General features: G+C 63.7%; 3 protein-coding genes across 3 annotated transcripts in view; 1 reads left to right on the top strand and 2 right to left on the bottom strand.

The window, feature by feature from the left end:
- Nucleotides 1-315: 315 nt before the first annotated feature.
- On the bottom strand, nt 316-3,532 carry ATP5F1D (ATP synthase F1 subunit delta). Its single transcript, XM_075037445.1, has 5 exons — nt 3,353-3,532; nt 2,507-2,660; nt 1,938-2,026; nt 1,360-1,487; nt 316-445 (listed from the first exon to the last, which is right to left on the bottom strand). The coding sequence occupies exons 1-4, from the start codon at nt 3,482-3,484 to the stop codon at nt 1,365-1,367; spliced, it is 498 nt and encodes a 165-aa protein (XP_074893546.1). The 5' UTR covers nt 3,485-3,532; the 3' UTR covers nt 316-445; nt 1,360-1,364.
- A 635-nt stretch (nt 3,533-4,167) lies between these two features.
- CBARP (CACN subunit beta associated regulatory protein) lies at nt 4,168-12,394 on the top strand. The gene is made up of 10 exons (XM_075037756.1): nt 4,168-4,275; nt 6,528-6,599; nt 7,252-7,397; nt 7,510-7,571; nt 7,935-8,100; nt 8,173-8,347; nt 8,565-8,717; nt 9,083-9,290; nt 9,401-9,584; nt 9,879-12,394. Exons 2-10 carry the CDS (start codon nt 6,552-6,554, stop codon nt 11,065-11,067), a joined length of 2,331 nt encoding a protein of 776 aa, XP_074893857.1. The 5' UTR covers nt 4,168-4,275; nt 6,528-6,551; the 3' UTR covers nt 11,068-12,394.
- Nucleotides 12,395-12,564: 170 nt separating this feature from the next.
- The window catches only part of STK11 (serine/threonine kinase 11), a 46,065-nt gene continuing 37,797 nt past the window's right edge, over nt 12,565-20,832 (bottom strand). Inside the window, exons 9-10 of the mRNA XM_075037757.1 lie at nt 14,892-15,126; nt 12,565-13,329 (exon numbers count right to left, since the gene is read on the bottom strand). Coding sequence (XP_074893858.1) covers nt 14,918-15,126 — 209 coding nt within the window. The 3' untranslated portion in view covers nt 12,565-13,329; nt 14,892-14,917. The remainder of the gene's footprint in view (nt 13,330-14,891; nt 15,127-20,832) is intronic.

Below are 20,832 nucleotides of genomic sequence, written 5' to 3'. Positions count from 1 at the left end.
ACAGACCTGCGCTACCCTGTGGATGCCGCCTCCTGTGCTGCTGTAATCCTGCTGTCCAGGTGGATTATTGGAGGTGGAGGTGGCTGACAGCACAGGGAGGGGGTTATAAAATCTGCCTGATAAGCCTCCCGTAGGTGAATCTCCCACGGGAATCCCCAGCCGAACCCCAGGGCAGTGCTGGAGGGACACCTTCCCCAAGCGACTGCACCCCAGCAGACCCCGGCATGGGGGCAGGAGGCTGCCCCCAGGCACCCAGCCACCGGCGCACCACAAGCTGCAATTTGCTGCCTCCGAAGAAGGTGACATGCTACGAGACAGGATTACATTTCTTTTTAATTGATCAGAGCGTTTTCTCCGCCTCCATTTGTCCCGCACCATCTGTACAATCGGGGAAGCCAGGACAAGTAGGACAGTCTGGGGTTTCTCTACATCGACAGTGGAATTCCTGCAACACACAGAAGTGGAGTCGGTTTTAACGCAGGGTGGGGTCGGCAGAGTGGTGGATTCTGATCCGAGGGCTTGGCACTGGCTCAGGCTGTTAAACCGCAGCGAGTAAACAAGAGCCACTGGCTCTCTCAGGCCTGACCTCACGGGCCAAAGAGCACAGGGACCAGAGATCAGGGAGACAGCGGGGGAGCCGCTGCCCTGCTGTACCTGCTCCAGGCAGGCCATCGGAGAGGCTTTTCGTGACTCACCTGCCAGGCACAGCACACACGCTGCCGCAGAGTAAGTCTCCCAACTGCCAGCACGTGGGAAGAAGAGGGATGAGGCACAGGCTTAGCAGGGTAGAGGGAAAAGGGGCCACGAGGTAAGCAGCCCAGCCTTGCCTCCCCTGAGGCAGAAGCTGTTTGTTTTTAGTGGCAGGGAGTGTACAAGGAGCAGAGGCCACACATCGCTCTCCCTCCGGGGCCCCAAGCATCCAGACCGCTCCTGAGCTGCCCGCTGGTGTGGCCTGTCCCAGCGGGGACCTGGAGGCAGCAGCGAGGGCCCACCAGTGGCTTCGGTCTCCCAGCATGTCCCGGTGTCGGGCTGAACCCCGCGTCACCGTGGCACGGCACAGCACCATGGCACGGCACGGAACGGCACAGCACCGGGCCCTGCTGCCATCTAGCGGCTCCTGCTTGGCTCTAGGCAGGGGCCTTCCACGACCTCCCCCCACCCCGAGCTGACACCCGACCATGGGAAAGGACAGCTCTCATGTCACCGCTCCCTGAAACCCAGGCACAAACCCTCGTCCACCCCCGCGCTCCCCAGCAGGCCTGGCTGCTGGGAGAGGAAGCTCCCTATGGGCAGCACCGAGCAGGGACACGTCTCCAGAGCAGGTCTGGAAATCTCAGCCGGGATACAGGTGACACTCACCTTAACTACTCCAGGGCTTTTACAAGGGCTTCATTAGCTTCTACTTTAATCTGAGCTTCTGCTTTAGCTGCTTCATCAGATGCTGCAGCCATCTCTGAAACAGCCTTCTCCAGGTTTGATTTTGCAGCCTGAACACGAGAGCACAAGAAATGTGTCATCGAGACACCACCGCAGGATGGGTGACTTGTCCTGCAGCCCGCTCCCTTCACTGCAGTCGTCAGCCCCACAACACAGGGCTGGCAGCAGACACCTTATCAACAGGCCCTGCCGCAGAAAAGCTGTTCCCAAGACTAAGAGGGGTGGGGAGAGGCAAGACCAGCATCTGTCCAAGGGGAGGGAAACAGCCCGGAGAAGGATTAATGACTGTGCGGCTTCTACTCCCCACAGCCTGTAGAGAGTTCACTGAGAAGGAGCTCCAAGCCTTTGATCCCGATCAGTGGGAGATGGGGAAGCTCGGGGTGAAGGCACAGCCCTTGGTCGGAGCATGCTTTCCGCAGCCACAGGAAGCTCCCGAGACAACCACCCCACATGAGAGAAGCAGGGAGCAAATTCCCCTGCATGAGGGGCTGGGTACTCACAGCCAGATCCAGCATGTCCATTGTCACCGCTTCCTCTGCCAGCACCTGCACGGTGGAGTCCGCGTGGACCGTGACAGAGCCGCTGCTCACTGCAAAGGTACAACAGCAGGGGCCGAGTCAGGCAGCGCAGGCAGGGCTGCCAGATGGGTCTCGTTTGGGGGTCCACACACAGGACGGCATGGGCAAGCTCATCCCCGGAACCTCCATGATCCCTTTGCCAAAACAAAACCTTGACGCCCTCCCATAACACTTCCCGAGTCCCACAGGGACTCATTTCCTATCAAAAGGGAAGCTACAGCAGGGGATGCGCCCAGAGAGTCTGAGCAGAACCAAGCAAACATGACCCCAGACCACAGCCTCACACAGAGCCCCATCTTCCAGGGCAGATCCCCGGCCTGCAGGGCAGCCTCCAGCAGCCCCTGGGTGGCTGGGAAAGCAGAAATCCCTGGAAGTGCATCAGGGCACACCTTGGTTGGCAGAGTCTCCCTTCTGAAAGCCCTGAGAACGCTCCCCCTCACCCCCCCTGCCGCAGGCTTTCCTTCCTCCCCAGCTCCGCCTGCTTTACTTACCAAAATACTTGGTGGCCGTGCCATCCTCAGCATAGACCGTCACGACTCCTGGTTTGAGGACCTGCAGGGTAGGGACGTGAGAGGCCAGGATACCGAAGGAGCCGGTCAGCGTGGGCACGTCCACCTGCTTCACGTTGGCACCGTTGTAAAAGACCTGTCCGGGGAGGGCAGAGTGGATGGGAACAGTCTGTCACCAGGATCAGAGGGGAAGGAGAGAGCTGGCTCCCCCCGACTCTGGAGAAGCGAGGGATGCGGCGGGCACCCTGCTCCCGGCAGCCGGCAGGTTTAAGGCACAGCCAGATGCGACCAGGACAGCCTGGACCTTCGCAGGGTGGGAGCGGGGCCGGGCTCTGGAGGAAGGGTCCTGGCAAACGGAGCGGGAAAGCGCCCAGAGCCTCCCGAGGGGCAGGGGTGGTGGTGGGAAGGCGGCACGCCGAGACACGAAGCCGGGAGCAGGCGAGAGGCGACGGGCGCAGCCGGGAGAAGCCGGAGGAGAACGTGGGGAAGACTTCGACGCCGTCACCGATGCCGTGCCGGCATCCCGCTCGGCTCTGCCCAGGCAGCGCCAAACCTCCCGGCACCGCAGCCGCGTCCCCAGCGCCTCTGCCCCGGGGACAGCGCCGAGCCCCGGCCGTCGTGTCCCCCCACCAGCATTCGTGACGGGGGGTGGGGGGGGGTGTGGGCCCCTCGTGGGCTCCAGCAGAAGGGCCGGGGGCTGGAAGAACGTGAAGGTCACCCCGCGGGTGCTGCGGCGGGTCCCGGGCGCCCGCAGGGACGGGAGGGATGGCGGAGCGGCGGGGGTAGGGGGGGTCGGTTCGGCGGGCCGGGCCCGGGCCCGCGGCCTACCTGCGTGGGTGAGGCGAAGGTAAAGGCCATGGGGACGGGCCCGGCGGCGGGGTCGGCATAGCCGCGGGCGCGGGGCGGCGGCAGCGGCGGGCGGACGGCGAGGCGCAGGAGGAGGCGGCGGGCACGGAACATGGCGGCGGCGGCGGCGGCAAGGACGAGCGGGCGGCGCGGGGCAGGGCGGGACGGCGGCGGGACTACAACTCCCAGCGTGCCCCGCGCACACGCACTGCGCGGCCCCTGGGGCGCCGGCCGGCGGGCGGAAGCAACGCCACGGTGGGGGCGGGACCGCGGGGGCGCATGGGAGTTGTAGTTCCCGCCGCCCTCCCGCTGTTTGTCCCGCTGATCGGTGCGGGGAGGGGGGGGCAACACACACACACGGACGGGACGGGACCCCGCAGAGCCCCGGCCCCCCCCACCCCGCTCCGCGCCCGGGCGCCGCTGCGGGGCGATGGGGCCCGAGGGGCAGCCCCCTCCTCCTCCTCCTCCGCAACCCCCCCCCCCCAGCTCCGACCGTGCCCCGCCGGCTCGGGGGGGGGGGGGGGGCGCGACCCGCCCCACCGCGGGGGGCTGCGGGGAGTTGTGGGGGGGCACGACCTGCCGCCACCCCCGGGGCCGCGGTGCCGGGGGCACCTGGGGCAGGAGGGGCTGGGGGCTGCGCCGGCTCGGGGGCGGGCGGGGGGGGGGCTGTGGGGCGGGGGGGAGCTGGGGGGCAGGCAGGGCTGGCTGGGGGACAGGCAGGCAGGTCTAGGTGCAGGCAGGGCTGGTGCAGGCAGGGCTGGTGCAGGCAGGGCTCGGGGCAGCCCCTGTCCCCACGTGACGCCCGCGCCGCGCGGGGGCGGCTCCGGTTCATTCATAAATCCCGGGGCCGCCCCGCCGCACCGAGCGCAGCGGCGGCGGCGATGGAGCCCCGGTCCCGGTTGTAGGTGAGTGTCTGGCCCCGCCGCCTCGCGACAGCCCCTATCGCGACAGCCCGAGCCGGCCCGGCCGAGGGCGAGCCCATCACGCCCCAGCGGAGCGTGGAGGTCCCGGGGGCTCCTGCCTCGCCGTCTCCATCCCTGCCTGCATCCTTGCCTGCATCCCTGCCTGCATCCCCGCCCCACAGCCCTGCCTGCATCCCACACCTCCCAGCCCTGCCCCACAGCCCAGCCTGCATCCCTGCCTACCTCCCGCATCCCTGCCTGCATCCCTGCCTGCACACCACCCCCCCCACCGCCGGGCAGGGGCCGGGGGGGCCGTTGCAGGCAGGGGCAGCAGAGCGGGTACCCCCCCCCCACGCCGCTCCCACCTGCGGGAGCGCGGCAGCACCGGGGTCCCCCGGCCCCGACCCCCCCACTCCGGCCCTGGGCAGCGGCCCCGCGTCCCGGCCCCGCCCGGGGGGGGGGACAGCCCGGGGACCGCGGGGACCGGCCCCCTCCTCCAGACAATGGCCCTCCTGTTCCCGCCGGGTCGCCATGGAGACGGGATTCCTCCATGATGGGGAACAGGAGGGACATTCTTCCCGCTCACCCCAGCCCCCCCGCCGCCCCCCCCCCGGCCTCGTGCCAGGGGCTGCCCCGCCGGGATCCCGTCCCGCGTGGAGCCGCAGCCCCGAGCCTGGTCCCCCGGGCCCCCCCCCCGCCCCGTGCCAGGCCCGGGGTCCCGCCGGGCCCCCACCATAGCTGGGCCCCCCCCTTCTCCTGCTCCTGGGGGTCACAACACCCTGTGCTGCCGCGCTCACCCCAGCAGCTCGGAGATGCCCGAGGGTGCGTGCGGGCGGGGGGGTGTGTCTCTGCCCCGGGTGGCCCCCAGCACCCCGATATCCCCCCAAGGGGTCTGTACCCCGGACCGTGGCAGGGCCGCCCACCAGCCCTGCGCAGCGCAGCCGTCGCCGGCTCTCGCCACCGGCCGTGACATGGTCACCCCCTGCGCTGTCCCCGCGAGCAGCTTTTCCCACCCGGCCACGGGCTCCATTCACATTTTTTGCTGACCTGATTTTGAGCGGTTTCCAAGCACCCTGGCCGGCGCAACGCCCATCCCTGCTCGCCACCCTGGGGGCTCCCCTGACACCAGCATCCCCCACCCCAGCTCAGCCCCAGCAGCCTGGGACACACAGACCCGCAGTGGGAGCTGGAGCTCGGTGGTCCCCGGGAAGAGCCCTGCTGGGGCCGTGCTGGGTGGGACGGGAGGGCGAGGAGGTCTCAGCTGGGTGGCCAAAGGCCATGGGTTTTATGCCACGGAGGGGGGGTGGAGGTGGCTGTCCGCTGGCCCCATCGGCTCTCGCTCCTCAGGGGCTCAGTCCTTCTCCATCACCCGTGGGCCCCTCGGTAGCCCCGTCCCCTCCCGCGTGGGGACAGTCCGGTGACGAAGCTGCTGTCAGGCTGACTCAGAAGTGTCACCCGTTGCGCTCCAGCGACACCCACGCCGGCTCCACTCACGCAGGGTGTGGGGTGACCATCTGCCTCCCTTCCCTGCCGAGGGGCCCCAGGCGCTGCTCCCTACCCCCCTGAGCTTCCGCGGGCAGGGGCCGGGCAGCCCGGACCCCCAGCAGCGGTGCCTGAGTGTCAGGGGCAGCATTTTGGCCCCGCAGCTCCTTGGGGATGGTGGCGCTGGGGCAGCACCCTGTCCCTGTGCACCATCCCGGGTGGGACCCTGGGGCAGGGTCGAGCCCCCCCGGGCCAGCTCTGGCCACTGAGCCCGGCCACCACTCGGGACCTCCGGCTGCCAGGCTGGTGTGGGCAGCGTGGCCTCGCGCCACCGGCTGCCGGCGTGGGCCCCACGGGTGCAGGGACGGGGTCTGTGCCCCACACGAATCCAGGAGCTGGGCGCGGAGAGGGGGGGCAGTGCCTGTCCCACCCCAGGGGCTGCGCCCAGCCGGGGGCGAGGGGGCTCCCCTGCGAGGGGCAGCGGTCCTGCCTCCATCCCTCCATCCCTCCGGAGCCACCTTCCCTCCATCCCTCCTCACCACACCCTCCGTCCTTCCCTCCCTCCTCCCTCCTGACCACACCCTCCCTCCATCCCTTCATCCCGGTCCCTCCCTCCATCCCTCCCTCCATCTCTCCATCCCGGTCCCTCCCTCCCGGTCCCTCCCGGCAGCTCCGCACCGCGGTGCCGGGCAGGGCCCGGGGCCGGGCAGGACCCACCGCCGCCGTCCCCGGCCCGGCCCCGGCACCCCCCCGTCTGTCTCCCCCCGCCCCAGGACGCGCTCCGGCCGGGACGGACCATGAGCGATGACCCGACACCCTGGGACAACGCGACGGAGAGCGCCACGGTGAGCGGGGCCACCCTGCCCGTCCCTGCCTGCTCCTGCCTGCCCCTGCCCACGCTGCCGTCCTCGGGGTCCCGGGGGAGGGTGGGGATGCGCGCCCGGGAGGTGCGGGGTCTGCGTGGCTGCCGTGGGGCTGGGGTCTGCGCCCGGGTGGGGACGGCAGCAGCCACCCAGCCCCGCTGTCGCCCACCCTGCTCTGCCAGTCCTGGGGGTGGGTGACACCTCTCTGTGCCCTGTGCAGCCCCCCCGCCGTGCTCAGCAGCCCACTGACGTGCTCCGGGTGCTGGGGGTCCAAGGGGGCCCGGGTGCTGCTGCCGGATCAGCCCCTCTCCTACAGCTGGGGCTGCCGGCCCGGGGAGGGGTGCAAGCAGCGACCCCCAGGCCGGGGCAGGGCCGGGGTCCCATCCCCGCTCCCGCTCGGCGCGGGGGCCGCTGCCGGCTCTACCGCCCCGGCTGCGGTTGCCTTGGTGAAGGCAGGTCCCCGGAGCCGGCAGCAGGCCCGGGGGTGGCGGGGGAGCGCGAGCGTCTCTGGGGAGCAGCGCTCGGCGTCAGCCTCGGTGCGGGAGGGGGCTGCCCCGGCACCCACCCCGGTGAGGCAGGGTTTGGGGCTGGACCGTGTCCCCCCCCGCGGCTCAGCCCCTGCCACCCTGTGCAGGCGGTGCCCGGCGAGGTGTCCCCCCAGGATGGCTACGTGCTGCTCCTCGCCTTGCTCTCCATCTTCATCGGGGGCACCCTGGTCCTGCTCTCCGGCATCCTGATCGTCTGCCGCCGGTGCTGCGAGGCCGACCGCCGGCACTCCAGGTGGGGACGGGCCACGGGGACAGGCGATGCTGCTGTCCGCGGGGTGTGTGGCACCTTGAACGGGGCCGGGGGGGGCCAGCACGGGTCACCGCTGACCCTCCTCTCCCCGCAGAGCCAGCGATGACCCCGAGAAAACCAACACCACCTACCTGGATGACTCGCAGCCAGCCCAGGGTGAGTGCCACGGTGGGGCCAGAGGCGCCGCCGTGGCCTGCCAGCGATCACCCACCAGTAAGACCAGCTGCGCCCCCAGCAGCACCCCCAGCTCCCCGGTGGGTTAAAGCAGCTCCTGGGCCCTCCCCGCTCCTGGGTGCAGCCCCCAGGCCTGGGGCAGGGATGGCCAGAGACCCCCTGTGCCTTCCATCACCCACCCCAGTGGCGTCCCAGCTGTGCGAGCAGGACTGGCGGCCGGGAGCAAAGACCGCCAAGCGGGCATCAAGACCGCGGGTGCAGCGAGTTTGCCAGACCTCAGCTGGGGAAGCTGGCATGCACTACGGCAGGGGGGACCCTGGTTGCTGAGCCCCCCCTTCTCCACAGATATCACCATCAAAGTGGAGGACCCTGACTGCCTGTCGTCCTCCAGCTACCGGGATGTGGAGAACGAGCGGTTCCTTTCCTCCAGCTCCTCCACCGCCCGCCGCGTCTCCTTCAACGAGGCCGCGCTCTTCGACCAGGGCAAAAAGACCCAGGAGAAGGGGAGGAGGTGAAGCTCTGGGCTGGGGGGGGCAGCCGGGGGGGGCCAGGGCCACCCCTCCTAACCCGGCATGCCCTGCAGGTACACGCTGACAGAGGGGGACTTCCACCACTTGAAGAACGCCCGCCTGACCCACCTGCACCTCCCGCCGCCCGCCCTCAAGATTGTCACCATCCACGAGTGCGAGTCCAGCGAGAACAGCCTGGCCATGACCCCCCGCCTGCCCCCGCCCAAGCCCGGCCTCGCCATCTTCCAGGTGAGCCCCCAGCGCCCCGCGGGGACGGGGGACCAGCGGGACACGGCGGGATGGCGTCCAGGCATCCTGCAGCTCCCCAAGGAGCCACCGCTGGACCTGGGGTGGGAGTCTCAGGGCATGGCTGGACGCGGGGATGGGGGGTCTTGGGGCAGGGAGGGGGTCCTCTCCTGCTCCCCGACCCTTATGCAAAGCCCCCTGAGCGCGCTCTGCCTTGCAGCCCCCCGCGGGGGCCCTGCCCCAGCCGGCGATCCCCAGCCATGCCGTGTGCCCCAGCTCTGCCCTGCCCGGGGACACCTACAACTCCACCGTGGACACCAGCTTCACCGAGGCCAGCCCGTCCACCTCCTCCGACTCTGGGGAGGGCCCCTCGGTGAGTGCCGGGCTGGGGGGGGGGCCGCAGGGCCAGGACCGGGCAGGGGAAGGGTCTCTCCAGCCTTGGCAGCCTGCGCAGCTCCGGGGAGCCATCCTGCTCCCACCCTCATTCCCCAGCACAGGGACAGCCCCATGCCCTGGGGGGGCTGCCTGCCCCCCTGCTCCATGCCAGGGCTCTGGGAAGAGATGTGGGCATCCAGCTAGAAACGGGCTCTGCCCCCCCCCGCTCCGTCCCCTGCCCCAAGGGACATTTGTGCATCTGCTGCAGCTGAGCTTGGCAGGAGCGGGACAAAGGAGCCGAGCTGGGGCTGGGGGGCCGTGCCTGGAGCCGAGCAGGCTCTCACGGCCCCCCCACGCCTCCAGTTTGCAGCAGCGCCCAGGAGCGGGAAGGCGGCTGGGGTGGGCAGCGCCGGCCCTGGGGAGCCCCCCCCGGCCCCCGCGCAGGGCACGGTCCTGCAGTTCTTCACCCGCCTGCGCCGCCATGCCAGCCTGGACGGGGCCAGCCCCTACTTCAAGATCAAGAAGTGGAAGCTGGAGAGCACCCAGCGGGCGTCCAGCCTGGACACGAGAGGTGGGAGCCACTGCGGGGATGTGCTGGGCACGTGGAGACGCGTGGGCAGGGGGGGCTCGCCGTGCCGGGATGGGACTGACCCCCCAGCCCTGCCCTGTGCCCCCTCCCAGGGTCCCCCAAGCGGCGGCAGTTCCAGCGTCAGCGGGCGGCCAGCGAGAGCATGGACCAGGAGGACCGGGACCCCCACCAGACCGACATCATCCAGTACATCGCCCGCACGGACGACGTGGCCTTCCACCCCGCGGGCGGCCCCTTCCTGCCCTCCCCCGCCAGCCCCCCACCCTCTCTCGGCAGGTATTTTTCAGTAGATAGAGGGGATGGGGACGGGCGAGCCGGGCACCGGGAAGGCACCGAGGGACCGCGCGCTGCCCCATGCACGGGGGGGCTTCCGCCTTCACGTGGCTTTGGTGGGGTGGCCGGGGGGCGGCAGGGTCCGGGGGGAGCCGGCGAGGGGGAGGGTGGATCGGGGTACGGGCAGGCTGGTGGGGACAGCACGGGGGACCGCGCGGCACCCCGACGCCGCTGCAAAGCCTGCTGCTCGCCGGGTCCATCCCCGTCCCCGCCGTGACGCCGGGGTGGTGCCCGCAGGCTAGAGCCGGGCGAGGGGGGCGCGGGCAGCCCCGGCGAAGCCGGCGTCCCGGAGCAGCCCAGCGCCTACCACGACATCTGGAGCCTGCGCGCCTCGCTGGAGCTGTACGCCTCCTCCGAGCGGAGCAACGACCAGGACTCGGTGCGCAGCGACGGCGGGGACAGCGTCTCCTCCGCCGGCGGCGTGCCCCCCTGCCCTTCCTCCTCCCTGGACGAGGCCGAAGGCCCCGAGGAGAAGCTCTGGGGTCGCCCCAAGCCGGAGGAGTCGGAGTCCGGCACGCGCAAGCTGCTGCAGATGGACAGCGGCTACGCCTCCATCGAGGCGCCCAGCCGGGGGGGCGAGGAGGGACCCCCCAAGGACCAGACGGCCTCCGAGAAGCGCATTTGCTTCACCAGCGCGGGGCGGAAAGGTACCATCTTCGAAAGCTTCGAGGGCCGGGAGCCGGAGGAAGAGGAGGAGGAGGAAGAAGAAGAGGAGGAGGAGGAGGAAGAAGAGGGGAGCATGGCCCGGGGCGCAGCGGGTGGGGGTCCCCCTCGTCCCCACAGCCCCCTGGCCTGGTCCCCGTACGGGCAAATGTTCCCGGGGCGGGACGCGCCGCCCCGGCGGGACTACAGCATCGACGAGAAGACGGACGCCCTGTTCAACGCCTTCGTGCGCCACGACCCCCAGTTCGACGAGTCGCCGCTGCGGGGGAAGCACCGCTCCCGCACCCACCTCCGCAAGCAGTGGCAGCACGCCAAGCAGTACAGCGACCCCGGCGTGCGCTACCCGGCGCTGGAGCGGCACCGCACGCCCCTGCGCCGGGGGGACAGTGCCAATTACCCCCTGGACGCCCGCTTCCACAGCCCCCTGCCCCGCATCGTCAGCGCCGGCGACGAGGAGGCGGCGGAGGCGGCCGACGGGGTCCCCCCCGCCCCGGCACTTCCCGACCCCGAGATCCAGGTGATCGTGGAGGAGCCCGGAGAAGCGGCCCCTGAGCCCAAGGCTGGCTCCGAGCCCCCCGGGGACGATGCCTGCCCCGGCCCCGGGAGGTGCCTGGGGCTGGGCTCCGGTTCGGAGCTGATGGACAAGATTGCCGGCGGCCTCGAGGAGCGGCTCTACGGGCACTTGAGGAAAACGGGAGAGAGCACGGAGCGCGCGGTGGCCGTGGCGGCCAGCGATGCCCCCCCCGACCACAGCCCTGTCTAGGCCCAGCGCGAGGGGGAGAGACCCCGGCACAGGGATTCGGGGGCTCCATCCCCTCCTGCTGCCGGCGTGGGGACCGGTCCGGTGCCCGGTGCCCGGCGGGAAGGGTGGCCCTGGCAGGGGAAGGCCAGGAGGGCGCGTGGGGTCCCCTGGCTGTATATCCCCCCCCCTCCCCACCGCAGAGGTCCTGCAGCGTGGGGTGGCCGAGCCCCCTCGCTCCCGGGAGCGAGGTGCCAGGCGGCAGCGGAGGGTCCGGGCTGGGGGTGCCCGGAGCGGGAGGGCTGGGGCACAGAGGTGGAGCGGAGCGTTGGCCGGGAGGTCAGCGATGAGGGACTTTGCGAATAAACCCCCAAACCCAGCTGAGGCCCAATCCTTACCTCACGGCAGAGCTGTGTAGCAGATACGCTCTCTCCCCTCTCTTTCTCCAGTTTTTTTACAAGCAATAATGCCTCCTGTCCGGCCGGGAAATGTCCCCACGAGGAAGGGGCCGGAGCTGGCCCTCCCTGCAGCTGGCTGAGGGATGCCGCAGTGCCGCCCTGGCGGGGGGGGGCAATTATTTGGGGAGGGGGGGAGTCTCCTCTTTGTGCCCACGAACCCCCCAGTTCTGCAGGGAGCCTGGGATCTAAACTGGAAGCCGGGGGGTCTGGGGCCATCGTGCTGGGGCAGGAAGATGCACGAGGGGCTTGTGCACACCCCCCCCGGGGGGCACGGGTGAGCTCTGAGTCCTGCAGCAGCATCCCAAGGGCTGGGGAGGCAGGACCAGCCCTGGGACCCCCCTGTAAATACCCCCCAGTAGTAGGGGTGGGGGCTGCGCATCACCTGCCCCGGTGCTGTCCCCTCTGCCTGGGCACGCAGGGTGACAGCAGAGCGTGGGGCTGGGCCAGCATGTGCCGTGGGTGACCCCCAAGTGCTCTGCACCCCCCTGCCCTCCCCGGAAGCTCAGCGCCGGGCTGGAGGCGTTCAGAGGATATTTATTGATTTTTACAGAGGTGGATGCTGCTGCTCCAGAGGAGGGGTTAGCTTTTTATTGGGTTTTTATTTGTGTTTCAAATGATGGGTGAAAAAAAGGAGGGGGGGGGATAAAAAAAAAGCCCAAGACATGGTACCTGGGAGACTCGGCAGCGGGGCAGGCAGGAGGGGCAGGCAGGGCACAGCTGGGGGCCCCCCGCGCCCCTCCATAGCACCCCAATTGCATGCGAGTAAAGAGGCCGGGTTGTTCCTTCCGTCTGCAAAGTCTCTGTCCAAAGCACTAACTACAACTCAGCATTTTTAAGTCTATAAACAAAGGAGAAAAAAAACCCAAACAACTGTGACTTTTCTGAGCTTGCTTCTTACCTTCCACCCCCCCCCCCCAGGGACAGTGTCCTCCCCTGCCCGGGAGCTGCTGGGGAGGGCAGGGACCCGCTCCCACCCCAGCATCACTCCCACAGCTGCTCCCAGAAGAGCAGGGTTTGCAGGGTGGGGGGGCTGCACCCACCCAAAAGCAGCAGAGCCCCTGGGAAGAGGGGCTGGCCAAGACCCAGCCCACACCCCCCACCCCACTTGCTGCAGGAGGAAGGACATGAAACCCACCTCGCTGTTTTCACTTTATTTTCTTTAAAAAAAAAAAAAAAAAAGAAAAAAAAAGAAAAGAAAAAAGACGACGAACGCACCCATTCCCTTTTCCGAGCCCTTTTACAGCATGCAGGTTTAATAGAGTTTTGCTTTGTCTTAATACCTGTTTTTTTTCCTCATCTGGTTTATTTTAAACACATCACGATGTGTAGGAATCTCTAAATATACCGCAAATATAAACAAAACAAAAAAAAAAAGAGGAAAATATATAATATATAACAGTAGTCTAAAACATAAAGTGCACGGCAATGGCTTTGCACGACTTCTACACAGCCAGGGTGGGCATGGCCAGGCCCGGCAGGGAGAGGGGCACGGGTCCCACCGCACCCCGGCCCCGCTCATCCCACCCTTCCCATCGCAAAATTAAAAACAGAATCAGTGTCTTGATTGGCAAAGAGTGATTGGGGAGGAGGGGCAGCATCTTCGTAGCCGGAGATTTCATCTTCCGAGGTGGTAAATGGGGTCTGGCCACCGTCAGCTTCTGATTCCTGGCGCTGTCCGGTGCAGGGGGGGCCGCAGGGAAGGTGGGGGGCGGTTTCCTTGGTTGGTTTCCTCTGGTTTCTTTTTGGATCGCAAGCACAGTCCACTCCCAGGAGAGAGGCAGAGATGGGGCGAGGATGGGGGACGCAGGCTGGCCCGGGCCCTGGGATGCTGTTTTTGGGAGAACAGAGGGGAGGGAGGGTTAGGGAGGGCAGGGCTGGTGCCAAACTGGAGGTGCAAGCCCCTGCTCTGCTCCTGGCCCACAGGCAGGTCGCACCCCGTTCCAGGTCTCCCTCTCCCGACAGCACCGTGCGGATGGGAGCGAGGGGGCCTGGGGTCCCTGCTCTGTCCCTGGGAGAGGTGGGCGTGCTTGCACAACCCTTCGGCTAGGTAACCCAGAGCTGCCCCAAAACCGGGAAGCAAAAACCCAAGGGGAAAAATGCAGTCAAGGAACTTCATCTATGTCAAGGAGAGGAGAGTGCTTTTTTTTTTCTTTCAAAGGTTTTAAGGCGCTAAAGCGGGGGGCAGTGCAAGAGCGGGTGATTTCCAGCCCGGCTGTCCCTGCAGTGCGCGTGGGAGGGCCAAGAGAAGAGTGAAGGCAGGGACCAAATCAGGCTTAGGCAGCCTGCACGGACCTTCTCCTTCCCAAAACCGCTGGGCAGCTGCTGCACAGCCCCCACGCCAGGTACCCGGGTGGGAAGGGGCGAGAGGAGCAGCAGATCCCCAGGGAGACCCAGATCCAAGGCATTTGCTTGCCAATACAGTAACTCCCCATGCAGGTGACTCACTCCCAGCCATGAATTAAAGATGAAAGCTGCTACAGGGGCTGAGCGCGCGGGTCTGACAGCTGCAGGGGGAGGAACAGGCTTTTATTTCTGGCTTTTTTCACACCACAAAGCTGATCGTGATCCAAACAGATAACAGAGCCTCAGCCCCACAGAGCACCGGTGACGAGCACAAGCGTGAGGCCGGGGGTGGATGAGCGCTGAACATGAGTCATTGCTGGCTCACTTATGAATGAGGGGTGGGAAGAAGGGGACAGGGCTGCGGAGCCGAGGAGGAAAGAGCCGGAAGGAGGAGGGGAAAGCAGGGAGGATGCTCAGCTTCCCCAAGGAGAGGAAGGGGCTTGGGCACGGCAGTGGCTTGGCCACGGGTGACACAGCCACCTCCTGGACCGCGGGGAGGTCCCACAGGGGCCTCTCTCAGGGACACCTCTGGAAACATCCTGGTGCTCAGCATCCCAGCTCCTCCGCACGCCGGAGGCTTTGTGCTCCCCCCAGTTGGGAGCAGCAGGGAGCAGAGCAGGGGAAAAAGCAGGGGACTCCGGTGTCAGGGAAAGGGATTGTCATCACACAGCCTGACTGCAGCCCAGGAGGGGAGAAACAATTACAACAGCAGCTCTCACCTAACGTGGCAGCAGCTTGCAAGGAGGCGGTAGAGCAGAGCCAGGCAGGCAACAGAGCAGGGAAGAGGGAGCACAGGGGGGGTCCCCACTGGGCTCTGCACCCCCCCAACACCGCAGGGGATCCAGACTCTGGCCGCCAGGAATGTTTGCAGAGGGGTGCTCAGGACCCAGACCTCTCCCCTCTCTACACCCAGAACTACAAAACACCCTTTCTAGCTCCCTCCTGCTGCCCAGTTGGGGCAGGCTCTGATGTCTCCCCTGTGCCCCTCTCTGGGCAGTCACCCAGGCTGGCCACCCCCTCCCCGTGGGGACCGGGCTGCCCACGTACCTGTGCAGAGAGTGGGGGCTCCCGCCTCACTGCTGCTTGCAGGTGGAGAGCTTGCGGATCTTGCTGCTGGCAGAGCAGGCCTTGCGGGAGGGGTTGGAAGAGGCGCTCGCCCGCCGCTCCGCCTTCGATTTGGTGCTCAGCTGTCCCGTCTCTGTCCCGTTCATGCACACGGCCTTGGGCAGCCCTTTGCCACGGCTCTGCCCGTTCTGCCCTGCCTCCTCCTCAGGCACCTGTCCTGCAAGGGAAGAGAGATGGTGAGGCAGAGGGAGGGCAGTGACCCTGGAGCATCACCTCCACCAAAGAGCAACCCTTCCCATCGCCTGGAACACAGGCTGGTCCTCAGGGAAATCAGAGCCCATTTGTTTCTACGCCTTCGAGGACCACAGGAGAGGTAGCCCCAACAGTGGACGCATAAGGCAGGGAGCCCGAGACTGCATCTCCCTCCCTGCTCCCACCGAGGACTTCTTTCTCCAGCACACGGCAGCTGGTGGTCCCCCAGCAGACAAGAGAAAAGAAAACCTGAGGCAGTGAGCAAGAACCACGGGCAGGGCCGGTCCAGACCTCGAGAACGGCATGCTCCCTTCCTCCTCCCGGGCAGCTGCCGTGCCCACCCTGAACCCCCAGGCAGCAGCCTGGCTCCTGGCCGGGGAGCAGAGGGGCAGCAATGGAGGAAGTCACTCCTCTTCCTCCACCCTTCTCTGGAGGAGAGTGCAGGTCCCAGCCCCATCCACCGACCTTCGGAGTACCCAGGGCCTCGATGTGCTTTCGCAGCGGAGGGGAAGGTCTGCTTCACCTGCAGCAGCACGGCCACGTCTGGCAGGGGCCGGGGGCACTGCCTGTTTAGGCAGCGATGCAGCAGCTCAGGCATGCCACTGTCCCCTGGAGGGGACACCCAGATGGGAGAATGGCTTCAAATCAGCCCCTCTCCCCTCCTCTGTGGGCCAGCTCAGCGTGACTCAGCAGAGCAGATCAAGAGCCATTTCTAGAGGCATCTGCCCCCGCTGCCACGGCTGGACCGGGGCTCAGGTCACATCCATTCACCCAGGGAGCGAGTGACGAAGGGCCCCCCCCGGCACAGCCCCGGCCCGGAGCAGGACGGGACGCCGCCGCACAGGCAGCCCAGCGTGCTCCCATCAGTAACGCGGCACATCCCCTGGTCAGACGCAGGGCTGATGAGAGGATTCGTCAGGTTCCCAGCTCCCCCCGCACCGGATCCAGCCGAGGCAATTTCCTTCCAGCAGGAACGTCATGCTCCAGGGCACTTCAGTTATGACTCAGAGGTTTGAGTGGAAGCGAAGGCTGTAAGACGATTATGTATAATTTTCTTTAAAGGATGCTCAATCCTTTCTCTGCCAAGGCCGAACGGCACGTCATCTCTCTGTACTTGCGCCAATGATCACCCCACCGCCGCTGAGCTCAGGGAGGAAGGGGACACAGGTGGGGATGGGGGTGATGGGAGAGCCGCTTTTCCTCTGGAGGAGAACAGCGGGGGTCCACCTCAGACCCCTGCACTCCTCCACCTCACCACATCAATCCTAGGTACCGCTGCGGCAGCAGGGCTACATGGGTTCCTGTCTGCTCTGCTCCAACCCCACATGGCTCTTACAGGGAGCCCAGCAGCTACGCGCAGCGTGTCCTCCACGGGTGAAGACTCATTTGGGAAACAAGCTGCAAGGGGACACAGAGGTCACCTTGTTCAGACAAAGTCACCTTCAGCACCCACCTTCCTCTCCCTGGAGGGCTCATGCTAGGAAGAGGGATCAGCCTTGCTGAAACCTGAAGCAGCAAAGGCAGCAGGAGCCTGGACCCAGCACAGACCACGGCCCCTCTGCTTGGTGGGGACCGGCTTTGGTAAAGCCTCACCAGTGCAGAGACCGTGAGCAAAGTGCAGGCTGCAGCAGGGCAATACCCAGCAGGCTAGAGTAAAAACACATCCTTGGAAATCAGGCAGCAGATTGAGCACTGCCATGGCCAGCCTGGCCTGGCACAGGCTGCGAGCACCAGAGAACAAGGGTGCTCACCAGGGAGTGGATTTCTCCCCCTAAAAGCAGGCTTAGCTGCAGAGCTGGGCCCAGGCAGGAATTACCTTGAGAAATTACCCTGCTGATTGATCTACAGATCAAAGCAGTCAGTTCTTCAAGCTAGTCAGCTGCACTCCCGGCTTGCTAAGAGCTCGGGAGCCCCTTCCCAGTGCTGTGGTTTGGACACTCCAGCATGCCAGAGCTGGGCCTCTGGCCATGCAAAACAGGGTGAGGTACTGCTGGTCCACCAGAGGCTCAGGACAGGGGCTCAAAACCAGAGAAGGATGGTGGGATAGATCTGCCTTTTGTAGAGAAATTCTGCATTACAAGTGCAATCGATTCCCCCATAGACCTGCTGGTGAGCTGCTCCTTGTATCCCTCCCTGACAGCTCCACCAAGTCTTGACACAGCTCCCCGTTATTGGCTTGCTGCTGCTTACCTGAGCACTTCTGCCTTGCCCCGAGAAGAGCCAAGGATTGACTCGCCAGCAACGGCTGCTGCCTTTGTGCACCAGAGCCTATCACTGCCATAGCGATGGCACCCACTGTGCTCCGTGGGGGAGCCATCCAGCCCTGCACCTCCTGAGAAACACCTTTGCACAGCTCACCACAAAGGATGGAGGTACCTTGGACATCTGTCATTACCTCAAATTCTTTCTGAAAATGACTGGCAAGGTGAGAGGCTCAGGAACATGAAGCAGAAATGCTAGCTCTACCCAGCTGTGCACTTACGGACCTGCTACTGATCTGATCAGCTTCCAGCTTCTGACCCCTTAAGAGGGGGTGACTCGCTAGGAAGGGCTGAGGCATCCAAGCTCTAGGACCTCCTCCAGAAAAGAGGGACACGCTGGCCCCAGAGCTCCTCCAGGGACGGGGCTCTGCCCAGGGACTTGGAGCAGAGCAGCTCACCGTGGGTCAGGCTGCAGCCCGAGAGCAGCGCAGCCTGGCCACCCCCACCCCTCCCAGTTCAGGGTTTTTCCTCTTCTCCCTACATCCCAACTGCATGTCTGCAGAGCCTCAAATAACCCCATTCAGAGCAAAGCTGAACACTTATCCTTCCCCTCCCTCAGCTGAACTCAGGCCAAGTCAATTAACATTTCTGACTGGGGAGGGAAAAAAAAAAATCCAAACAGTTCATTTGTCTTTTGTGTGACTCTTCCCTCCTCCCCCTCCCACCCTGCTTCAAAAGCACAGTCCCAGGAGTCTATTATGGATACCAAGGAGGGAGGGTGAATTGCAAGCTAATTTTACCTCCTTCACCAATGACAGTTGCTGACGTTCAAATTAATGAAAATAAAAATTCAACATGGGATGAAGTCTTGGCAACTGTCTGCCCACACGGAAGCCAGTGACCCAGTGCTGTGTCTGTTCGAACAGCTATATCCTACCTTACCATTACCAGCTGAACAGTGCTAAAAATAAAATAAATAAAAGGAGGGCTGAGAGAGGCATTGAGAACGTGCATGTTCGTCCTTGCCACCTCTCACATTTCTTAATGGCTCCATCCAACTCATTCAGGCACAAAAAAGGCTTCAAAATAAAACCATGAAGAGCTTTTGAATTGCTGTGTTTGTCAGATACAAACACACATACATGATTTGCAGCTAGAAACGCACCTTTTCAAGCACCAGGCTTCACTTAAAGACTCCAGTCCTGGCTTTATTTTCCAGCCTCAGTCTGAATGCTAAGGGAGCAAAACAAAAACCCCAGAATCAAGCTATGCAGCCATTTGCCTCTGCAGGAGGACTGGGCTGCAGCAGAGGAAGGGGTTAATGGCAGGGGAGAAAAAAAGCAGAGCACAGCCTTCTAAATCTGAAACGCAGCACAAAAGCAACGAGCAAGATGCTTACATCCATTTATTGCATATGCTGCCTCTCTCCAAATAAGAGGGGGCAGCCACTTCTGGAGAGGATGCTTTGTCACGTGCTCAATGCCACAGTTATTCTCTCCTCAGCACTTCCCTCGGACGAGATGTTTAACACCGATTGAACCAGGGGCATGTAACATTTAAAGCTCTCTACAGAGCTGCATAAATCTTTAAATAACCCTTTAAAAATAAAAGCACATTCTCAAAGCCCCTTCTTCCTCTGAAGAACACAAGATTTAATGAGGTTCCCTCTTTTCCCCTCCCAAACTGAACACCCACTCCCACCTATGAGTCACTTGTACTCCTGCTCTTGCTGCCCAGCAGAAGAACCACAACTGAATTGATCAGTCATTTACAAGTTTTTTAAAATTTTTATTTTAATATGGCGTCACTGTTAGAAATGTAACATTCTCATGGAGCTGAGCAAGTTCAAAAGGATCCTGCAGGAAGACCCAGTTAAAAAAAAACACAAAAAAATGCAAAAAAAACCAAAACCACATTTATTCTCTATGCAAGCTGCCCCCCTGCCTTTGCAAATGCCATGCAAGCCTACCAGAGCATACTGTATCCACACTAGGCTCCTTCCTCACCCCCAGGAGCTTGTTATGAGTGTTGCGCTTCTGGTGAGGGGATGTCCGTCCATCACAAACATTGAACCTGTAAACTGCACCTTCATATCCCATCTCACCAGCCCCTCTTAACAACAACAACAAAAGGGAGAACAGCCTTATTTTAAGAGATCTCTACAAGTCCTGTGAACAGCTTGATCTCTGTCACAGCCTGATCAGAAGTTGTAGAGTAAAGTAGAGAGAATGATCCATCTCAGTGGACCAGTTCCCAGCTGTTCAGTGCTTAAGTCCAAATCAATCTGTTACTGCTGGGTTTGGGGGCACGCTGTACTATGCTTTCTGTCCCTTCTAGGGCCAGCCAAGCCAGAGGTGATTTATCTGAGGGAAAAGAATTTGTTCCATGCTCAAGTATGCTTCCAAATCAACGGTGATAGAGCCACACGTATTCAGACTCAATGACCTACCTAAGCCAGGGCTCTGCCTGACAGCAACGGCTGCTCAGGAACATCCAGTATAGAGAAATTCTGCTCCTGCTCCGGATGGTTCCCTGGGGACTTCCTGAGCTCTAGCGCACATCTGGACTGCTGAGTTTGATAGCCCCCAAAGAACCCACCCTTCATAGATGCATGCAACACAGTCACCAACACTACAAAAGCATAACACCCAAGTGCTGGGAAGAGGACATTCAGGCTGGCTGGAAACAATGCTTTATTTTACTATCTACTTAAACAATTAAGCAACAACTCTTGAAATAACTGAAAGATTAAAAGCTGTCACTATTCACCAGTTAAGTTAAACCAAAATCATGTCCAGCCCACCCACCCTGGCTAACTCTAACATGGGAAGTGTTGGTCTATGGGGCCACAATTAATCTTTAGGTCTCTAATCCCTCTGAAACAGCACAAGTTACACACGAGAACTTAAAAAAACTTCCAGTAATTTGCCTGTCATCTTCTGAAATGACAGCTCTTATTTGGGTTTAAATACTGCTGTTTGCATTAGAAGTGTATAATAGCTGATATTACCGCTCTGGAGATGATCTCCCACTACCACAGTCACCTGCCTGTGTGTGTGGGCACATCCAGATCAGCTGGCAGATAGACATGGCTGCTGGAAGAGCACCTGCGCCAGCACGGGCCAGGCTCTGGCCAGGATCCTGGGCATGCATGGGGCAAGTAACACTGCCCATGGGACATAGTCGCAGCCACCCACGGTGGGAGGAGGCCTGGGAGCAGACACCAACAGTCGAACAGCAAAAGGTGTGCACATGTGGGCACGATGCTTCGCCCACTCAGTGCGGAGGACTCAGCACCAACCCTCACCCAACCGAGAAGAGGATCTTGCATGCTCTGCTGTTCTTCTTCAAAGGAAGGGCAGAACATGGTGTTTTTTCCAAATGCAGATGATAACCTGCAACACCCAGCTGCAGCGCCACGGGCCAGAGACCCTCAACAGCAAACAGGACAGATGGCTCTGTCCTGGGCC

The sequence above is a fragment of the Buteo buteo genome, chromosome 10 (genome assembly GCF_964188355.1).
Source record: "Buteo buteo chromosome 10, bButBut1.hap1.1, whole genome shotgun sequence".
Lineage (NCBI taxonomy): Eukaryota > Metazoa > Chordata > Aves > Accipitriformes > Accipitridae > Buteo > Buteo buteo.
This window is presented reverse-complemented; position numbering and strand designations above follow the sequence as displayed.

Coding starts and splice junctions, on each gene's coding strand:
- CBARP (XM_075037756.1), top strand. CDS start 6,552: ATGAGCGATGACCCGACACCCTGGGACAACGCGACGGAGAGCGCCACG. Junction 6,600..7,251: donor ACGCGACGGAGAGCGCCACG/GTGAGCGGGGCC, acceptor CACCCTGTGCAG/GCGGTGCCCGGCGAGGTGTC. Junction 8,348..8,564: donor CCGGCCTCGCCATCTTCCAG/GTGAGCCCCCAG, acceptor TCTGCCTTGCAG/CCCCCCGCGGGGGCCCTGCC.
- ATP5F1D (XM_075037445.1), bottom strand. CDS start 3,484: ATGTTCCGTGCCCGCCGCCTCCTCCTGCGCCTCGCCGTCCGCCCGCCG. Junction 2,027..2,506: donor CACGGCCACCAAGTATTTTG/GTAAGTAAAGCA, acceptor GTACCTTTGCAG/TGAGCAGCGGCTCTGTCACG. Junction 1,488..1,937: donor TGGACATGCTGGATCTGGCT/GTGAGTACCCAG, acceptor TCTCGTGTTCAG/GCTGCAAAATCAAACCTGGA.